Raw genomic sequence first — 21,068 nt, 5'->3', positions numbered from 1 at the left:
AAGGCTCGATCGATATCGAGGAGAGAGAGCGAGTTCGCGAATATATCTCTCTCTCTCTCCCTCCTCGCTCGCTCTCTCTCTCTAACGCTCTTTGTCCTCTCTCAGCTTCTCTCGTCTCTCTCTTCAGCTATCTAGAGCTGGGTTATATAGGCGAGAGCGGGGTTATGAGGCCCTGATTTAGTTACTCACCGCCTCTTAGGTGTGGGTTACTAGAGCGGTACTCGAACGTTTGTGAATCAATGACGTCGAGCACGGGACTGACCACAGCTTTTGGCTCCTGCAAAGTACGCATGTCGGTATTATCGTGTTGTTTTCTTATGTCTTGATGCAGAAATTCTGATCCGCACAAAGAAAACAAAGACCAACAACACTGTTACAGCGTCAACAGTCGTCGTTTGCTCCGTAACACAAAGTCATTGTTATATAAAGGCACCAAAGGGCACCGCCATCACTTCACAGTTAACAAAATGGATCTGCTAACCTTTGAAAGCAGACATCAGTACACACAACACGGCATAGTGACATCATGCAGGGACTTTTGAAAAGGGGTTGATGCTTGATGTTAGGTGAGCAAATCTTGCATGGAGACCTTTGAGCGGAACAAGAAGGAATGCAACCCCTGACGGAAACACAAGATCGCTTCTTAAGTGAATCAGTAAAATGACACGCCGTAATAGCAGAACGCGTTTAAGGAAGAGGCGCATGTTATACGTCGCATGTTAAAACAAGCTTTCAATTGTTTGTCTACCGGCCATGCGGTGTACACGCGACCCCACTCTGCGCCCGCTGGCCAGCATGCCGTCCCCTCTCCGCTTCCCCCAACGGTGCGTGGAACAGCGCGAGGGCTGAACAGCCGCTGCGCCGCTTAGTACGCGCAGCTGTTGTACCGACCGACGGAACGAACTGCTGTACCCCCAGCACAGCGGCCCGTCAAACTCCAAGAGATGGCGTGCCGACCAAAAAGGTAAGCTGCTGTGCCACCTAAAGCTAGCTGCTGTGTCACCCAGCGTGGTGAGCTGCTGTGCCAGCAAGCGTAGTGAGCTGCTGTGCTACCAAGCGTGGTTGGCTGCTGTATCACCAGCGGGGTGAGCTGCTGTGCTACCCAGCGTGGTAAGCTGCTCTGTCACCCAGCGTGGTAAGATGCTGTATCGCCCAGCGTGGTGAGCTGCCGTATCACCCAACATGGTAAGCTGCTGTATCACCCAGCGTGGTGAGTTGTTATTGCATCCACAACGCTGTCGTCCCGGGCACTGTCTTGGTTTTCGTGCATTTTAGATTTGGAACAGTCAGATCATTGTCAAAAAAATGTTAGGATGAAGGGGCTATTACTGCAGACTAAATTTGAGGGCACAGGTAATCTGCATTCCACAACGGGTTAGATACTAGCCTCGCAACCACGTAACCCTAGAAGTTGGAAGCTCAACCTGAATGGGGAAGGTATTCAGTCATACTTGTGATTCTGACCCCTGTACGTTCACCCTATGGAGGCGTGCGCAGCATTTGGAAATGGGCCGGAGACAGATCAAAATTTGCCCCCAGGCAATGCTGACAACGAACAACGTCCCTGTCAGCTTTCTGTTTGAGTTCAAGTGCCTCCTGTACACAAGAGAATGTCGCATGTGCACACATCTTCAGTGCAATCCAAAACTTATGAATTGAATCGTGCGCAACCAAATTCCTCCCACTGTGACCTGAAATATTGCGGAAAGCAAAGAAGTTTTCGGTGCATGGTTATTTTAGTAACCCATCTTTGGGCTTCGCTCGCATGATAGTATCCAACAACTGCAGTATCGTTCGGTCATCCACGCCGATTCATCGAGTTTTTTTCTGAGATATTCGTTTGTTATAAGAGGGGACGATCCCCTTCTCCTTGAGAATAGAGGGAACGTCTCCCTTGCCCTCTCCACCCCCCCCCCCCCCCCGTTATGGCAACGCCGTGACTGCGAACTGCGTTGCATGATCTCTTCAAAGCAAGTGCTACGTGCCGGGCACACAAAATGGCTGCTCGGCTAGCTAGATGTGATGAAGTATTCAAGGCCATTTCGGAAAGCTGCGTCTCTCGGTATTTTTCCACTCCACAAGTCAGCTAGCGTGAGCCCTTTATTTCGCACACTTTTGCTGCTCTCATCTGCGTGCTGGTGATAGTTTGCGTGCTATTCGAAAAGCTTTTAGTGTGCACTACTCGTGCTCACTTGCCCAACGATGTGCACTCAATGCATATGAGATGTGCATTCATTGTACTCGTTACCTCTTGCATTGCGCGCTTTTAACGTTGACTTAGCCGCCCAGGTTTGCATGAGACAAAAGTGTCTGGCCCAAAATATCTGCAACACAAATGCGCTTCTCACACAGGCCATTGTTCGGAGCCGTTCGACCGTGACAACCAGTCGAGACCAGCCCTTGTAAGCCAGTCGCTCTCTTTCCGACAGCCGCGCGCTGACGCCCAGACGCGGTGTCGCATCCGCCGGCTTTCCGTCCATCCGCATGGAAGGCGCGACCACACAGCGGACGTAAACATGTGGCCGTCTTAGAGGCGCCCTCCCCGCGGACTGGCCGGGACCAGCCGCTCGCGGGGACGCGGCCTGCACCACCACGAGCCGGTACCCACCACGCCCACACCGTCATCCATCAGGATGATACGCAGACGGATGACGGATGACAGATGACGAAGAGCCTGAGGAAGGGCGATGACGGTGTGGAAGGCAGCAGCTGTTTGTCCGGCCGAGACAAACAGCCGAGGAGGGGGTGCGACGAAGGTCGTCGCGGCCTCTGACTAGATCCTTCCACTGCCGGCCGGTCGCGGACCGATCTCGTCCAGCTGCCACGTTGAGGCCGCTCTTCCCGCCGCGGGGTCGCGACGGGTGGACGCTACGCGCGCTCCGTGTATGGGGAGCGCGTCGGCGGAGCGCGCAGGGTCGGCGTCAGACGTGCTGAGCCCGTATGACGGGAGGCGGATGCGCCTGACCAACGACGGACGGTACGGCAGCTGCTACCACGGATGACGACCACCGGTGCTTGAGTGTGGATGACGCCGGCTGTACCAGGGATGACGACCACCGGTGTGTCTGAGCATGGCCATGATGCTGATCGATCCATAGTGGTTGCTCGTAGTAGACGGACGAGGTCGCGATAGTCCAGCGGACCAGGCAAAGGTCGGACGCATGCGAGTATGGTGGCACGCTTGGAAGTGTGAACAGCGTTTCAATAAACTTTGACGACATTCACGCCATATTTCCCGTCACTCGCCAGCGAGCACGGCGACATAAACTGTCTCGCCGCAGCGTCAACAGAAAGCTGCTCCGGCTAAGACCCCACTGGTGTACTGTTTCGCTGGACAGTGACTGGAGGCCTGCCAGGTGGAGTGGATCACAGATCTAAAAACACAGCGGGCAGACAGCAGGGCAGCGGGAAGGGCAGCGGGCAAACAGCAGGGCAGCGAACAGACAGCACGGCAGTGGGCAGGCAACAGTGTAGCGGGCAGACAGAAGGTCAGCGGGCCGACAGCAGGGTAGGGACAGGCAGCAGGGTATCGGACCGACAGCAGGGTAGCGGGCAGACAGCAGGGTAGCGGGCCAACAGCAGGGTAGCGGACAGACAGCACGGCAGCGGGCCGATAGCACGGCAGCGGGCAGACAGCAGGGTAGCGGGCAGACAGCAGGGTAGGCGGGACAACAGCAGGGTAGGGACAGACAGCAGGTCAGCGGGACGACAGCAGGGTAGCGGGCCAACAGCAGGGTAGGGATAGACAGCAGGTCAGCGAGCCGACAGCAGGGTAGCGGGCCAACAGCAGGGTAGAGATAGGCAGCAGGGTATCGGACCGAGCAGCAGGGTAGCGGGCAGACAGCAGGGTAGCGAGCCAACAGCAGGGTAGCGGACAGACAGCACGGCAGCGGGCCGACAGCACGGCAGCGGGCAGACAGCAGGGTAGCGGGCAGACAGAAGGGTAGCGGGCCGACAGCAGGGTAGCGAGCCAACAGCAGGGTAGGCACAGATAGCAGGTCAGCGGGGAGCGGCGCGTTATCACCTGGAAGACGGCAGCGAGCAGGGGCTCCAACCACCTCCTGTTGACCTCACAGTGCGAGTCCAGGAACACCAGGTGGTCGCCGGCGGCCGTGCTGGCTCCTCGAATCCTTGCTCGAATCAAGCCTGAATCGCGTGCGTCACTGGCACAGCCAAACACGAACTGGGCTTGCAAACGACGAACGTGGACGATGCAAGAGTTGTAGCCTCGCTGTACAGAAAATAATGTGCTGACGCTTTGCAGCCTGGGGTCTCCCCAAAATGCATTCCGTTGCGGACTGACTTATATAGGCTATTTTCCGACAGCTGGCGGTCATAACGTAGGCTAAATACGCGCAACCGGCGACATCGAAGCAGTTTGAGTCAGAGTCTGGCGAACTTTCTCACCCTGCCTCCACTGCAGCCGCAGCAGCTTGACACCGGGCAGGACCACGAGCAGCGACCCGGCTTGTTCTGCAAGATAGCGGGGTCATTTGTGGAAGGCTTAGTGACTGCAGTTTGGGGTCAACTGAAGCGTGACATGATCGCTGAGCGGTTTAAGAAGGTTACTTATCTCATGCTAGTGTCGCGCTTTGAAAACTGGCATGCTTATAATGGTTTATGCAATGACTTAAAAACAGCATATTGTCAGTTGTTACATGACTGTTTACCGTCAGTGCTGGCGTCGTCGACTAATATAACTTCTTCAAGGAGACCTTCTGGAGTTCGGTTCAGGACACTGTAAAACACAGCCGTCAGACAATGCGATCTGGCTACATGGGTGCATTGACCTTTCGTTATTGATCATGTGCCTTTTAATTGAACTGCTGTTTGGTACAAACACTTTCAATCTTGCGTTCAGGCTAAGCTGGCCCCACGTGTCTTGTACAGGTAACTGCAAACTTGAAGAAAGGACGCATGTGCATCCCAATATTTCAGCTGTTTGATGTTGCAATCTATGGCTAAAAAGAATCATCAAACAACTAGAAGAGTATCTGCACGTATAGGCCATTCACCACGTGAAAAATTTTCACGGTACATACCACACAAACTGAGTGAAAGATATTGCGGCTAAAAAACAATATTGCTGGAATGAAGCCTATATACTTGAACATCACCTAGAACGTTTGTGCTTAACTACTAATTAGCACTCAGAGTAGGTCATGACATTGAAATTGGCGCCATGTGCATTCGCAGATTTTTTACCCTGAGTAAAAACCGTCCAGAAAGCTGTTAAGGGCTGCAGTTTGGAAAAGCAGGTTTAATGGGCACGAGGCTAAACTGAACGCATTCGTGGCATTAACTCGTGCCATCCAAAAGACAACGTCGACGCCTTACGTTTAGGCCAAACAAATGACTACGTATTTTGTAAGCCAGGCTTGCCGACTGGTGGTACGTTTTGCAATACGGTCAATGCCACCCGCCCGATCCAGCAGTGCATGAAGCTTGGTGCATCGCTCGTGCATCAAAATTCCGTTCAGGATCTCGAGCATGGCGTTTACAGCAGCTGGCTTATTTTGTCATTCAAGGATCTGTCGCCGCTTTTCCCTGGTCGATGTACTTAACTGTCAACACAAATGTCAAGGCGCCTCATGGGGGTACAAACCTTAAACAAAGGACGCCGTGCCTGTGATGATGCGTTTTAAGGACGTGAGGAACCTCTCCCCAATTTCCGCCGTGTTTTACACACGCGGCTCTATCAGAATCTCGGAGAACTTACGACCCACTCGATTCCTATCAAACGGTCAGACAATGCGGTGGAGCCGCCCTGCAAGGTCATATGCTCCTCTGTCCAATCCAGCACTGCGTCTCGAGGTATCCTGTTTTATCACTACAAGCTCAAAGCAGCAGAACATTCAGCATCCCACTACCAGCAACGGTAAAAGCAATCAGCACCTGCGCGTGCCTTCACTCAGCGCTCTGCCCGTCTTCCGGCAGCGGAGCGTTCGCCGCGCCTGTTTCCGAGCTCGTCAATCGACACCGGCTCGATTAGCGGCTGGGGGCCTGCAGCCGATCAGCGCCGGGCGCGGTGGCTCGCTTGATCGGCATCCACACAGGCGCGCCGTGATCAGCGGTCCAGGCGCCAGACCAGGAGCGTCCGGGGTCCTCCGCCCGCTGCCGGACCGCCGCGCCGGCACCCTCTGCTGAGAATTGCGGCAGCAATTCGTAGCGGCAGGTTCCCACCGGTTGCGGCCGGCTCGTACATCTGGCCTTTTCACGTCGCAAGAAGAGCATGGCGCGCTGCTGGCCGACGTGCCGTGCCGCGTGGTGTTATCGCGCAATCACGTCTGGCTGTGTGTGTTCGCGCCCTCGTCTGAAAACCTTGGCGTCTCGTGTTGCATGTTAATGCTCGGTCTTCGCAGCATCCCATAAAAGCAAGGGAACGGAGGAGACTATCAGCTTGTGGACATGACAGTAGTGCAGTACGCACTACACGACAGGCACAATCTTGCCCTCACACGCGGTCGTTCCCTCCCTTGCGCCAGCAAATTCAGTTAGCCGACAAGGCAGCATTATGTCGCCTCCCAACATGACTTAACGAAACAGCACCTGGCACAAACATAGCACCATATTACACGTCAGCTGAGAAGCTTGCTTCAAACGTTGTTGAGTTCGCCTGAGGAAGCTTGGTTCCCTCGCGGCTCCGTTAGTCAGCACAGGGAGACCTGCTCACCTGAGGAGGCCTGGCTCCCTCGCGGCTCCGCCAGTCAGCTTAGCAAGACCTGCTCACCTGAGGAAGCCTGGCTCCCTCGCGGCTCCGCCAGTCAGCATGGCAAGACCTGCTCACCTGAGGAAGCCTGGCTCCCTCGCGGCTCCGCCAGTCAGCATAGCAAGACCTGCTCACCTGAGGAAGCCTGGCTCCCTCGCGGCTCCGCCAGTCAGCATGGCAAGACCTGCTCACCTGAGGAAGCCTGGCTCCCTCGCGGCTCCGCCAGTCAGCATAGCATGACCCGCTCACCTGATGACAGTTCTGAGCAGCGCAGACCTAGCTTCGTTGTGGAAGCTGATGATGACGCTGACGGTTGCACCGTTGGATATATCGTGCTCTGCACGTTCGCATCTGTCAATGATTGTGATATGTCATGTCCTCGCGAAGTCATTATTCCACGATAATTTTGATTTTGTCAGTGAGCAAGCATTGCACGCCTGTCGATAACTGACAGCATCATCATCATCATTCCCTAACCGCTTCAGCGAGAGGTGCACGGACAAGATAATTAATTTCAATAATTGATTCAGTCAGCCATGAATGCCTCGTGTCTTACCAGCAGCCACAAAGCATGACACTGAGCGACCCTGACACCGCCGCATGTGTCGCCGGCGGCTGACGGTCGTAGCTAACGTCGAGCTGGCGCTCAGCCATTGTGTACGGGGCCGGCACTCACTGCAGCCATACCCGATGAGAGTGATTTTGGCGGGGTTGATGGGGTTATCTGCATTCCACGAACGGATCAGACCATTCCGCGGCATGCAAAAGATCACGGCGTGAGTGGCGAGTTGCAAGTGCTGGGCTTCGCACGACCACGGCCGCATTGATTTCGCTGTTCATTGAAGGACCGTGGTGACACCGACGTCGAAGGACGTGCAACAGGTCTCGGACTTATGTGTCTGATTGCTCCGAATCATCGGGTGGGACTTGGGAGTCAGTACTCGGGGTGGCGTGGGCCCGACGGCGCTTGAGAGTAAGTAGGTGGGGTGGTGTGGGCCGGCGGGAATGGGGGAATAAGTACCTGGGGTGATGCGGGCCCGGCGGGGTTGGGGAATCAGTACCTGGAGTGCCGTGGGTCTGGCGGAGTTGGGGACCAGTACCTCGGGTGCCGTGGGTCTGGCAGGTCGCGGTCCGACAACACCCGGGCGCTGGCCTCTATGTTGAACGCGTGCGTTTTTGTCGGACCTCCGCCGTCGCTGAATTCTCCTTGCATGTAGCTGGCTTCATTGAACACCAGGACCGACCGTGTACCCTCCGCACCCCCCTGCAGAACAAAAGGGCAGCTCTCGACTATGATGCAGTAGGTGCGTTGTTCTCCATCACCTGCACATGAAGTTGAGTAAAAAAAGTGCGTGTTCTGGCCACATCGGGGCACACCGAGCAACGGGGGCAGCGCCACTGCCATGGACCCGAGATATAATGGCGGACTTATCCGGCTTGAGCACCCCTTCCAAGCGCCCTGAGGTTTACCACATTCATGGCAATGCAATAAACGCACTGCCATGTACCGAATTGCACTGTATGTAGTGTGTACATTCCACCCGTATCACACATATAAAAAAGTAAAGCAGGTGATGGAGATGAAAAATCCAGCTCCAAAAACCACTATGCCCATTATTTAATTATGCACCAGCGCACGGGCTGTCATCCGACTTGCCCACCGCATTGTTTCCCCCGCAACAATGCGGTCGGGCAATTACCCTTGAATACTACTCCACACAGCAACGTAGCCAGGGTGGGGGGAGGGGAGGCTCGTGGAATTTTAGTCACCCGCCCCTCGTCGTTAATTGTGGGCACATGTTCTCACCACGACACTTCTAACTAAAATTCTGGAGCCTGGTGATCACATATTTTGGTCTATTTTTCCCCAGACGCTAAAAGCGAGATGAAGACCCTAACAGGCGTTATTTAGGGGCAAGACTAGCGGATAGCCCAGCGAATGTGAACAGTACGCAGCTGGATCGATTGCTTCAGACATTTGGGTAAACCCGCAACGATAACGCATTGATACGCTAGGTCCTGTACCTATTAGCGTTTGTAAGGTCTGTTTATCTATTCACAGTGCGTAGGTAAGTCTGGTCTGGCTCGATCCTAGCGCAGCACTAGCAGGGAGATTTAACACAGTCATGTCTCAGATTTTACTGAAAATTGGCGCCAAAGGTTATGTGATGTACGTAATCCATCTGGACAATATGAATTCCCTCTGACTTACGGGTGAAGAGAAATGTTTCCAAACGTTTTCATGACTGGAGTTAACATTGATTTGCTCTTAGCGTAATACATAATGAATCACGCATAACAATGCACGGAATGATCCTACACTAAAATTTTCGAGATCACCAAGATTGGTGAAATGGAGCTGAGCATAAAGCATTCACCTTAGTCAGTTTGGAAAAGTGATCGCATGGCCTAAGCCAAAGGCTATCGCTCAAGTTTTGCATGCTGTCCTTTCCCAACTCTTTATCCCGCCCGATAACACCTTTCATATGTTATCTTTCAAAAACAAAAACAATGCTGCGCCACTGTATACAGCAGCATTCAGTATGCGGTATCAAACAGTTCACAGCGATATGGGCGTACTGCAAGGCGTTTTCCATTTAACTTTGCATCGGGTTTCGAGCTGAGATAGCTATTTTGAAGAGTACTCGGTGCACTTCACAGCGCTGTCACTTCCAGACTTATACCCTGTGATTTCTGGGCTGGACGCCCGCAAGCCTATACAGACTATTTGAAGTTCACAGAGGCATGCATGACGTCATATAAATGCCCCACGAATCCTGTCATCCCGCTAGCCATATATGTTCAAGGTCAAGCAAACATATGATAATCGAGTTGTCCGTGTCTGGCGCACGCCAGGACAATTTCTACCACTAGCGGATTAGAGTTGGCCTTAACCCGATATAATGCGTTCAGTCAAAATTGCGAGCACCACTCCCGTTTTGTGCTATGTAATACAGGAAACTGCGCTGTGGTATGCAAACAAGAGCACATAACGATATTCAGCTCAGCAAACACCACTAGCACCACTACGGCCACCTCTCGGGAGATTGAAGTACCAATAGTGAGTCAGCCAGTCCACTACAATCGCAATTTTAACGCGTTCAGCCTAGCAGCGACATGACGCCATAACGACCTTCAGTGACGTAATGAAATAATGGCGTGTTGAGAAAAATGGTCACTAGATAACAACTTTGTGTTGTTCAGAGCAGTCTTAAACATTCAAGGCAAACTAGTAGCTATGAATCATTTTAATTAATTACATCAGATGCTTGTCTCTATATTTGCAAGTGTGGAACATTCCCTTTTAATATGAACATTCGAATAATTAATTTTAGGAAACACTAAGGCGCGGCCCATATGGTCGGACGAATCGTGTTGGTGGAAATTGTATGGGCTCTTTTCGATAATATTCATTGCTAAACTTCTGACTGTCGATGCTGACGGTAATGTGACGAATTGTCATTTCATATTTTTTGCCATATAACTTTCCTTGTTTAACTTTTGCCAAGCATGTTATTGGCTATGGACTCAGGTTGATATTTTTGTCATCTCACACAGTTAGTCGATGGCCATCAACTCAATTGTGTTTTCATTCTGAGCAGGAATACGACAGAAGACACGCGGTGTGCTTGCCAGTAACACCCCTAGGACGTCGGAACCAAGGTCTGCGCGGAATATCACAGCGAGCGGTCGTGGCGCCGCCCAGTGCGTGTGTTATGGACCGACCACACAGCCAGAAGCACCTTAGTTCCAGTCTTCCGGCAGCCACCAAATGCCGGCCATCCATAAGCGACGCTTCCTCTGGTATGTCCCTGCGCACTCACGTTTAATGTACCGGGTAACGTTCCCAACACTCGGTGTGCTGTGGTAAGGCCGGCGTCCGTCCGGAACTCCGTCACCAGAAATGGCACTGCCGCCTGTCGAGGCATCCGTCGCGAGCGGCGGCACCCCTGCCGTCCGTCGTGACATCACCCCGAGCGGCCCACCCGCCACCCGTGGCGACATCGCCTCGAACGACAGCACCCCACCACCCGTGGTGACATCGACACGAACGACAGCACCACGCCACCCGTGGCGACATCACCAAGAACGACAGCACCCCGCCACATGCGGTGACATCAGCACGAACGACAGCACCCCGCCACACGTGGTGACATCAACACGAACGACAACACCCCGCCTCCTGTGGCGACGCCACCGCCAGTGGCAGCTGCATCGTCGCTACCTTCTGCGGTGCTGCTGCAGCAGTCCAGAACACTGCCGTTGTGTGCGACCCGGACGCGCTGTGGCGGTAGCGGGCACGACACGAAAGGCGCTGACCCTACAACAATTGATTGGTTTGCGGAACGTTTGCCGCACATCGAGCACACGTCGAAAATAACGTAACGAACATCTAAGTTGGGAATGCGCGCATACGTCAAGAAAGTGTTGTTGATCTTGCATAACAGTCTGTGCATACGTGGGCTGTGAACGACTGAAGACCTTTCAGGAGGGTAAATGCCTCCCGGGATATTCATTTGTCGACTGGAGCCCCTTCTTGGAGGCAGCGTTTTATTGCGTCGGTAGGCTGAGCGGCTTGGGAGTTAGGCAATCGCCTCCGATACGTGCGAGAGGTCGTCAATGGTCCGGGTTGGTTACATTCACTACCGGCATAGTCGTTAGCTGTAACAAGAAGATTTACACGTGCTAAAAGGTGCGAGCGCAGCAGAGTGTAGCCCGCAGTAGGTGATTTAGCTCTACATAACAAATGTGACGTTTTAAACTTGCTGGTGACAAGAAACATTGCGTTTTTCACTCTTGCATACGCAGGTCAACCAAAGATTGTCCAAATACGTACAACGAACGCATGTATTTGACTACACATACTACACGCGACACGGCAAAGCGATAGACGGAGAGTGAGCTGCCTTCACGGATCACTGACAGGTAACGCCTGCTTCAGGCCAGACATGACATCGCCAGGACAGTGACTGACAAGTGCCTATGACATCACGGCGACCATTTTCAACATCCCACTTCTGCGGACCTACTCGGTCCGCGTTATGCTGTGGACACTCCTAGGGGCCGCGATACCTTAATCACGCAGGCCCCTTGCATTCTATGCAAGCGTATTTCAATTGGCACAGCCTGCACGACATTTAAAACACGACATCAAGTGTGTGATTCAGTATAAGCGCATTTAGTTCTTTGAGAATACAGCATGTGCAATGGGGTTTGTTTTTGCGTCCCACCAACAAACACAATAAGCGAACTGCCAACAAGACACTTACACGTACAGTAAGCCGTGCGCATATCGTCATGTGCAAGGTGCACACCTACTTTTCTTTACGACCCCGCGCAACCGCGAGCCATCTATCTCTGCGAGTCACAACTCACAGCTTTCACTACAAGCCCTGCGTCGGAAAAGCTCGACGGTATGCTATTCCAGAGTGTAAGGTATATTATATATAAGACATAACATTCAAGCCAAACAGCAAAGGCGTCCATGGTGTTATTCAATCAGACTGTTAAATGAGCAGTCAGCCTCGAGCGTGAGTAGTTAATTTCGGAAGCTAGTTGATAGAAAGTAACAGAAAAGTAAGACTGCATGAGGTACATAGATGTTAAGCCGCGTAGCCTTGGGCAAGTTAAACTAAGCTCCGAACAATCGAGACAAAAGCGGTGCAGAGCGGGGTAGACGGCACGGCTTTCCCACTACTCTTGATAGTTAAGCATATTACGATGCATGGGAAGAATGACCTGGAAACGGGACTTGGCACGAACTCTTGTCAGAACGCTTCTACGTCCAGTGCGATACATTTAGTCATCTACCAGCAGTTTGGCAAAGAAGTCCGTTCGATATTCTGCGACTGTATTTCGGCTGTGCTACAGCTTCTGTAGATGCATAGTCTGACGGAAGGATTGAAACGACGTAGTAGAATCAGAGGCGGAATAATCGTTACTCAGACTACCTTCCTCGTCCGATGGTGTGTTAGTATGTACACGATGTTTCGGCTATTTCAGTCTCCGGTCGCCGTCAGGAATCCTAGTGACCGGATGGTGCTTAGCATTCAGCCATGTATGGCTAGAAATCCCTCAAATACCCAGGAAATGCATGCCACCAAGTTGTAGCACAGAAATATCGTCCTTTCCGTTTAGCCAAGTTGGTAGATGAGTGGACTCACAGGCCAATGACTTTGGTTCGAATCCAAACAATTCCAGTTCGAGACGAGCTGTGATTCATATCGGGGTGAACGCCAAACATCACGCAAACTTTCAAACACCTGACGACCGCCGGAAACGTGACTAAAAGAAATCTGCGAGCACTAACACACCAGACGAAGACGGTAGTTCGAACTACAACAACATCATGACCTGCACAGTCAGGTCGGGCGTGACACCCACGGTGCACGGGGCCAGGGGGGGGGGGGGGGGCCAGGAGAGCCGTCAGCCGCTGCTGGCGTTACACCTGGCCTGACTAGACCTGACCCTTTCCAGAGATCCCGACGGGCCGGCCAGGTGGGTTGAGTTGCGAGACTTCCCCTCCACAGCTGTGAGGTCAGCCAGGCCTCCTGGCGATGCTGGACCCGCATCTATACCCGGCAGAACGCAGAGCAGCCGCTCTCGCTCCGCCGGGGGGGGGGGGGGGGGGGGGCACAGGGAATGAGGTACGGCACACGCGCGGCCAAAGTCACGGCCAAAGGGCTGAATGCCAGCTGTAAACATGTCCCATGCAGTGAAACAACCGATCTAGCTGCCGCGAAAATTTGCACTAACAAGAATAAGAGGCGAATATGGATACTCTGTGGATACGAATGCGTGTAAACGCATTCACGCGAACGGCAGCTCGTAGTGTTCAGCTGTTATTTCTTCATAGCCCATCCTTATCAAATGTAGAAAACCTGCAAACTACCCTAGAAATTTGCCCAAAATGCACCAGCTGCAACTTAACTGTTTTTGTAAGCAAGGGGATGTCAGCACCAAATGCATCTTGTCATGCGGTGCTATTCAGGGACACAATTGCATCAGTCTCGAGGGCATTGACTTACGTTTCCCACGCAGAATGGTCAACAATGGTCCGTGTAAAAATCTAATTGACCTTTCCCAGTTTATCGCTAGGTACAGCTGCATCGATGCGCCACATTTTAATGGTCCTTTTTTGCCTTTGTCACACACAAAACTTTTTTTTCTTTTGCCGAACTCTGATGATAGTTCCTCATACACTTCAAATCTACTTCAAGCCGCTGCGTTGCTTGAAATTTAATGCAGAACACCATAGACCAGTTTGTAAAGGTTGGTGCAGTGTTACTCACAGCACAACTTAAAAATTATCAACCAATTTCCGAACCAGAAAACTCGCTTATCTAGGAGCTCGCCATTTTAGCTGTTTGATAACATCCATGCATATTCTATATCTGATAAGGCGTCTGAAATCCGACTCACTACTTAGCATTGTGCTTTGCGTCTGGATATCATATTCAAAACAGCCGAAAGATGCCAAATGTATTTTATTTCCAGCCATTATTAGCTAAAAAGCCACTTCCTACCCGTGTGTTTAAAAACCGTTCGTAGGTGTGCCATTTGCAGTAATGAGGGACTGAGGCCGCATTGTATCTTTTTGCTGGTGCGAATATAGTTTTCAGGTATTCACCATAGTGCCATTAAATGTACCAGACATTAAATACACTTTGGAACAGCCTTGCGGATTATTAATGGCTACATTTATTTAAGGTGGCTAGCAAAAATAGCGACGTGAAGATACAATGTGTTTCAGGCGTAAGCATCTTAAGGGTAGGGGTTCATTTAAAACGAATTTGCTTGGTCGACAAGTAGCATCTTATTTAAACACTCTGCCCGACCCGTCAAGAAATAGCTTCAGTGAACAGACCCTCTTAACGTGTTCTAAAATCCCTAGTGGCACATCATTTTTCTTACTTCATAATTGATAATTCCTTCGCTCACTGCAAGAGCATCGGTAAAAATATTGTTTGTAGAAAATTATTCGTATAAACGGCACAATGCTGGCAGAAGTCTCCTCCTAAGCACCATCAAAGTTTCGTTCCAATCATTGAAACGTAACCATGCCAAAATGCTCAGTTGGTGATGCCCTAGTGGGATTAGGTTTTACCCTATCCATCTAAGACATTTCCAGCTAGCTCACGACGAGACGAGAAAGCCGCATGAAACCACAGCCCTAAACGACAGGATCACACCAATACCATTTTGGACACGAATGCACCGCGTGCAGTTTGCAAGCCATATACGCAGCGCGGGGGACAACAGGGGGAGGGGGGGGATCTCACAGGATTATAGTCTCAAGTTTGAATCTAGCGCACTTCTCCCATCACGGTTCGATTTCAGAAAAATCCGCAGTAATGGTGATCAGGACAACACATTGGGTTTTGCATCTTATCAACCACCATCGCTTCACATCACACGGCCAACAGAGAAAACGTAGTGCCAAATTCAGCGCATAGTTTATGACTATATTCGAAACGCAACTAAGATGAGTGCTTTAAGCCCAAAGACAAGCTTGTTACCTTAGGTGCTGTAGCTACACGCGTTTGCGACGTTGTGAGTCAACTCGCAGTGCGGAGATGCTGTGCAGGCCCGTAGTCAAAATTTTATTTATTGCGTGGCGGGGAATGTCAATCTTTCTCCAAAAACCTGCGAACGTGGACCACATTTTTGCGAAATCTCCAGCATCTAGTGTAAATCTTTTGGGTCGCGGAAATAGGAGGGGCAGGGGGCAAGCAGGGCTCCTCGGCAATTCTATTGGCTACGTCCCTGGTATTGTGAATGTGGTTGGTAATCAGCCCTCAAAACTTAGTCCACCGTCGAAAATCCTGGTAAAGTGCCGTCTAGTCGCTAATCCCAGATGCGCCCTGCTAGAAGTTCTATCAAATTACAATTTATATTTTTTCTCATGATGCGCTTACTGTCAATCACTCATCTCGATCTCTAAAAATATATCCGCTTCGCGCAGACTGAGACAAATTTTGTCTGTGATGTGCTCAAATGTACCTAAATACTTACTTCGCTCCGATAATTTTATCGTGAAAACAAAATTTTCCTAGCCCTCTGCATAATATGTGCATTGTTGTTCACCACTAGTGTGTGCGTGTTGCGTTTCTACAAATTATGGGATCATCATCTATTTATCGTCATGGGCTTTGGAAAGTGCGGTAACGCAAAGTTACCGCCAGAGAAGCCCTTCAATGAAAAATATTGACATATTTTAAAGTTTAATGACAGCTGGTGTGATGGCTGGCATACTCACTGCATTGCATTCTCCGTGATCCCTACTATCCAGCAACATATGACAAAGGCCCTGGTTCTCTGTTTTCGACACATCGCCACGCCGTTATCGTAATCTGATGGAAAATGGCGCCTTCATCCGTATATTTCTTAATTAAGTTATGCGCTGTTTTACGTCACAGGCAGGTGCAGCCGCGAGGCTTGGCGTTCATTTACGCATTAGATTCACCAGGCTAACCTGTCCGTGAGAAAGCAAGTCATTAATTTACGAAAGAACTTCCTGGTGCCACATCATTTGCCACCAAGAACATGAAACATAAACTTGTTTTGTGGCAAACTGGACCAAACCATTCAGATGGGTCGTCATAGCAAGCGCGGTGACAGAAGCCGTTCCTTTTTTAAGGCCGATAAGTACTACAAAGTACTAAATATATAGTCACAAAAACCGTCGGTAGATACTGGAGGGCGCGTTACCAGTCTTGAGGCCGACGGGGTGTTACAACCGCCCCTAGCGTCAGTCAACAGGGATCTGCTTGAACAACAAAGAGAGCTCTCCCTCCTCTGGATTGCGGTTGATGGATTCGACGCGTTCCTTGGATTGCGGCTGATGGATTCGGCGCGCTACTTGGATTGCGGCTGATGGATTCGGCACGCTCCTTGCGCTGCTTGCGCGTCATACCCGCTGATCATTAAACCATGGGGATCTGACGAAACTCATGCTGCTCCCTGCGCCCGCCCAACTCCCTGTAGTAGGAGAGGACCACGACGAAAACGTACAGGAGGAACAGCTCCAAGAACAATATTATGACCAACGCCAGGTACATAATGACCTTTACCATTTCCTCGTCGTGCTCCTTTCTAATCTGCTGCAGCTCCTTCTCGCTTATGACCAGCTCTGGATTGATGAAGCCGACGAGTAATGTGATGGCGTTGGTGGCCAACTGGAGACCAAAGTAGATGAGGAAGGACAGCACCAGGCAGCGGTTGGCCTTATTGACGCCGATAACCAGCATGACGCTGAAGATCAGGCACACCACGGCCAGGAAGAGCCGAAACACCAGTGCGTTGAGGCTGTTCTCCAGCGAGGCCTCTTTGTCAACCCCGTTCATGTTCTTCAGAATCCCGTTGAAGGGTGTCTCCGGGTCATCGCGCTCAGCCTGGAACCTGACCAGCAAGAGCGCTATCCGGACGATGGCGATCACGGACATTACCTGAGGACACGGGCGACAGGGTCACACAGGTCGTCCCTGGGGGTACCGACACTGAGATCACACACAGTGGCCATACAGGGTGCCGGAACCAGTGTCAGACAACGTTCACATGCGCTCCCAACACCAGGGTCAAACACAGTGTCCCTGAGGGCACTGACATCAGGATCACAAGAGTGTTCCTGCTGGCCGCCGACATCACGATGACACAAATGTATGTACAGGTAACGATGTCAAGTTCACAGGCAGCAACCCCGCTGTGTACTGACAGCAACCTCATGAAACATAGTGAAACCCTATGTACATGCGAGGCATCGTGTGCGTGTGCGTGTGCGTGTGCGTGTGCGTGTGCGTGTGCGTGTGCGTGTGCGTGTGCGTGTGTGTGTGTGTGTGTGTGTGTGTGTGTGTGTGTGTGTGTGTGTGTGTGTGTGTGTGTGTGTGTGTGTGTGTGTGTGTGTGTGTGTGTGTGTGTGTGTGTGTGTGTGTGTGTGTGTGTGTGTGTGTGTGTGTGTGTGTGTGTGTGTGTGTGTGTGTGTGTGTGTGTGTGTGTGTGTGTGTGAATACTGCGGCTCACTGCTCAGCCCCACGCCCGTAGACTGAAAAACTCCCGCCCATACACCACGACTTTCAGCCAGCACTGACGTCATTGACCTGTCAGAGCACCCTCAGCAGCAACGAACGAATGCAGGCCACCCACCGCCAAAGCTATGCCAATGTTGCGCGCTCCTTTCTCCACGGGCACCCGGCAACAGCAGCAGCAGAATGTCTTGAGCTGGAGGAACGTCATGATGACCGCCCGGTGGCCTCGCTACCGCTGACTGCTACCTGTGAACAATGAGAACAACCAGACCGTTCGCCAGTGAGCTTGTTATATCAGAGTCGCTGCCAGACTGGCCGTGTCAGAGTTGCACTGTAGCGGATGGCGTGACTCGCTTGCGGTACTTCTACCTGCAGTACTACAGCGCTGGTGGCATATGCGTGTGCATTTATGTTTCGTGCTGTATGTACGTGTGTTGGTGTTCATTTATAATTCGAGACTCATCCACCCTAGCAGCTTTGTTCTCGTTTTATCCTACATCTTAGCGACTACCCACTTGCCCCGGGCGGGCTGCATGCGCCAGCCATGAATGGGCTGAAGGCCACCTGGAGTGGACCCCATCCAAGCGCCAGGCACATACCCCGCAGAGCGGTCCCTGTGCGGACAAAGTCTCGGTGGTGGGCCCCTATGTGCATGTAGTCCTGCCCCACCATCATTCATTCTCCTTCATCACATAGCCCTGAATTGGTCATTACTGGTCGAAAGGGCTATAATCCAAATAACCAGGGTTCGAGACATAAAAACGGCAGTTCAGACTGACAGCTGGTCCATTGCCCGCTCTCGTTGGGACGGCTGCTGCTGAATCACTGAAAGCATGAACATTTCAGTGACCATATTTTTATCACGAACAAAATACAGCCAATGAGGTGGGGGTACTTGCGCGACGTTTTCTTGTCGACTTGCATGTCTGGGTGACTTTCAAATGGACGACGCGGAATATGCCGCACAAGTTCGCGTGTATCAAGCTCAGAAACCAGAGATTGAAGTCTTAAAAAAGTCATGGCTATGAACTGCAGAAAATGATCTAAAAATGACTATCACAGCTGTAAGTTGAAAACCCATGCATACGTTAAAACCTCCACCTTACCGTTATTTACTTACCTCAAATACACATAAGCGTTATGCAGACGAAGTTCCTATTCCTAAGCACGTTTGACCCTTGCAACCTGTCTTTGAAAACATCCTTACTCACCAAGCTGATTAATAACCACTTATCCACCTACCCACCAAGCTGAAATACACGTTCAGTTATTTCGATATTTCCTACAATATTCGAGTTGAAAATATTACATAGTTGGATCCCAGTGGGTTTGGGCAGGACAACTTAACTCCCGTTTTGCCATGAACCGCGCACGGACAGATTGGGGTGGGGTGGGGGGGGGGGGGTTAGGTATCCATCTCAATGATCTCTTCGGAGTAGAGGGGGTACGTTCTGTGCTAGTCTCCTGAAATTTTCAGCACATTGCCCTGAATCAACTTTACACGTTCTCTGACATGTTACATCCAGATCATGCCAGATCACTGGCCTACAACAAGTCTGCTCTTTACATATCCGGCACAAAAGGTGGATGAGCCTGATCTTTTTTCAGCAAGGCGTTGTAATACAGTCTTTCTCTGTTGTGTTATTGTTCAAGTGTTTTTTGAGATACATGTATGATATAGGGATTCGTTTGTGCAACAGTGCCTACCCGCCAAGCGCGGTCCACGGCGTCGTCGGTGGCCAGCCGCCGGCCGCGCCGGCCGTAGATCGCCGCACAGTGCTCCTGTTTGATTTGTCTCGATTACACCATGCCGGGGAGATATCTTGAGAAACTCTGAGGAGGGTGCACCTACATATCTGGGCGCGATACCGTGACATGTCGGAGATATTCTTAGAAAACCTGAGGGGACGCATCGCCCCCCCCCCCCTTCCTCTCCCTTTCAGGGCGAGGGCTAAATGAGAAGATCGAAGAAATCATGATTTAATGCAGCAACTGTCTAAATAAAATAAGATACAGATACACTGATGGACCGATTCCCTTTAAAAGCGCGTTTGCTCTGAACAAATCTTTGTAACTAATGTGTAGGTTTCCACAACATACCGGAGAGGTAACCTGTAAAAACCAGGGGGTTTGAATCGCATTGACTCTGTCCCTTCCCCATGCCTATCTGGGCGAGGTTTGAATCATTTGACCATCGAAGAGTCGCAAAAATTGTCCATGTTGAAGCTCAATGACAATTTAAGAAAACGAATACTGTTGACATCAAACAGCCTTCACAAAGTTTGTAACCTTAGTGTTACAGTGTTTATGCATCTGCTTCGGGTTTTGTTCAAGCTGGCGTTTGTGACCATCCCTAATAACCCAACTACCATCAGCATCGTGGCTCATGTTACACGCTCTGGGACACCCTGCTACCGCCGCCACAGGTCTACAGTCGCGGACTGCGCAGTTCCAGGCTGCAGGGCGTGGGCGTCCAGCCTGCCCATGTACTGGGCGGTGGCCGGGTGGTGGACGCGCCCGTCCACTCTTCACCACTCACCTGCGCGACCAAAGGTGAGCCTGCCGTGTGTTGCCTCCTGTGCGTCTGCGGCGGCCGATCCTCTGGACCAGGGCCGAATAAAACGAGCGAAGAGGCACGGCGACACGTGCCGAGCTGCCGGCCGCTGAAGCCGCCGCACAACGGGCGATCAATACCGGTGTCGGGCGTCAGCGCGGCGCCCCCTTCGACGCCGGCGCCGCTGGCGCAGCCGCGCGAACCGGCCCCGAGATGATGGGCTGGAGCCCGGAACACAGACGCGGGCGCTGGGCCGCATCCTCGCTCACAGACGCGGCGACACCGAACGGCGACGGGAAACTGGACTCTAGTCATCGTGCAGTGAAATTCCTCCCTGCTCCCCCACACAGGACGCTGTCAACATCAGCCGATGGCGTGGTCACCTTGCACACCTCCTGTGGGTTGCTTGGCGCTCGCATGTGTGATCCCGCCAATGGCGTCACGTCACGTCACTCGTCACGTCACGTCCGTCGTTCGGTTAGTCACGTCACGTCGTTCGGTTAGCGTCACGCGTCGCTCGGTTAGTCAGTAGGTACGGGATAAGGTGCCGACTACGTGCAACAGAAGCAGCTGGTGTGCAAGCGTCGACAGCCCGCGCCGCTCATGTCTAATTTATGGCCGTCTGACACGGCACAACAAACACTTTTATTTGCCTCCTCATTTCATTTGCCCTCTACCATTTGCCGCCTCCATGGTCTTGGGGAAAGATGGACTCGTAGTCAAGCGGCGCTTGGTGCGAGCCCCAGAGTGGGCGCATCTCTTAACCCTTAAGGTCTGACCT

The 21,068-nt window shown here is 51.8% G+C and overlaps 2 protein-coding genes across 2 annotated transcripts in view; both read right to left on the bottom strand.

The window, feature by feature from the left end:
* Window positions 1–21,068, bottom strand: part of LOC119093276 (polypeptide N-acetylgalactosaminyltransferase 16) — a gene marked incomplete at its 3' end in the record, with an annotated part of 37,840 nt that overhangs the window by 5,967 nt on the left and 10,805 nt on the right. The window contains 6 exon segments of the mRNA XM_037216215.1: window positions 190–277; window positions 4,025–4,146; window positions 4,408–4,473; window positions 4,671–4,738; window positions 6,959–7,060; window positions 7,810–7,973. Of these exon segments, the coding sequence (XP_037072110.1) occupies window positions 190–277; window positions 4,025–4,146; window positions 4,408–4,473; window positions 4,671–4,738; window positions 6,959–7,060; window positions 7,810–7,973 (610 nt within the window).
* LOC119093277 (uncharacterized) lies at window positions 11,548–20,399 on the bottom strand. Its single transcript, XM_037216216.1, has 3 exons — window positions 20,273–20,399; window positions 17,852–17,979; window positions 11,548–17,157 (listed from the first exon to the last, which is right to left on the bottom strand). Exons 2-3 carry the CDS (start codon window positions 17,939–17,941, stop codon window positions 16,636–16,638), a joined length of 612 nt encoding a protein of 203 aa, XP_037072111.1. The 5' UTR covers window positions 17,942–17,979; window positions 20,273–20,399; the 3' UTR covers window positions 11,548–16,635.

This window comes from Pollicipes pollicipes, unplaced genomic scaffold (genome assembly GCF_011947565.3).
Source record: "Pollicipes pollicipes isolate AB1234 unplaced genomic scaffold, Ppol_2.1 Scaffold_4002;HRSCAF=4701_pilon_pilon_pilon, whole genome shotgun sequence".
Lineage (NCBI taxonomy): Eukaryota > Metazoa > Arthropoda > Thecostraca > Pollicipedomorpha > Pollicipedidae > Pollicipes > Pollicipes pollicipes.
Note: the sequence above shows the minus strand (reverse complement) of the source record. Positions and strands in the feature narration are given on the sequence as shown.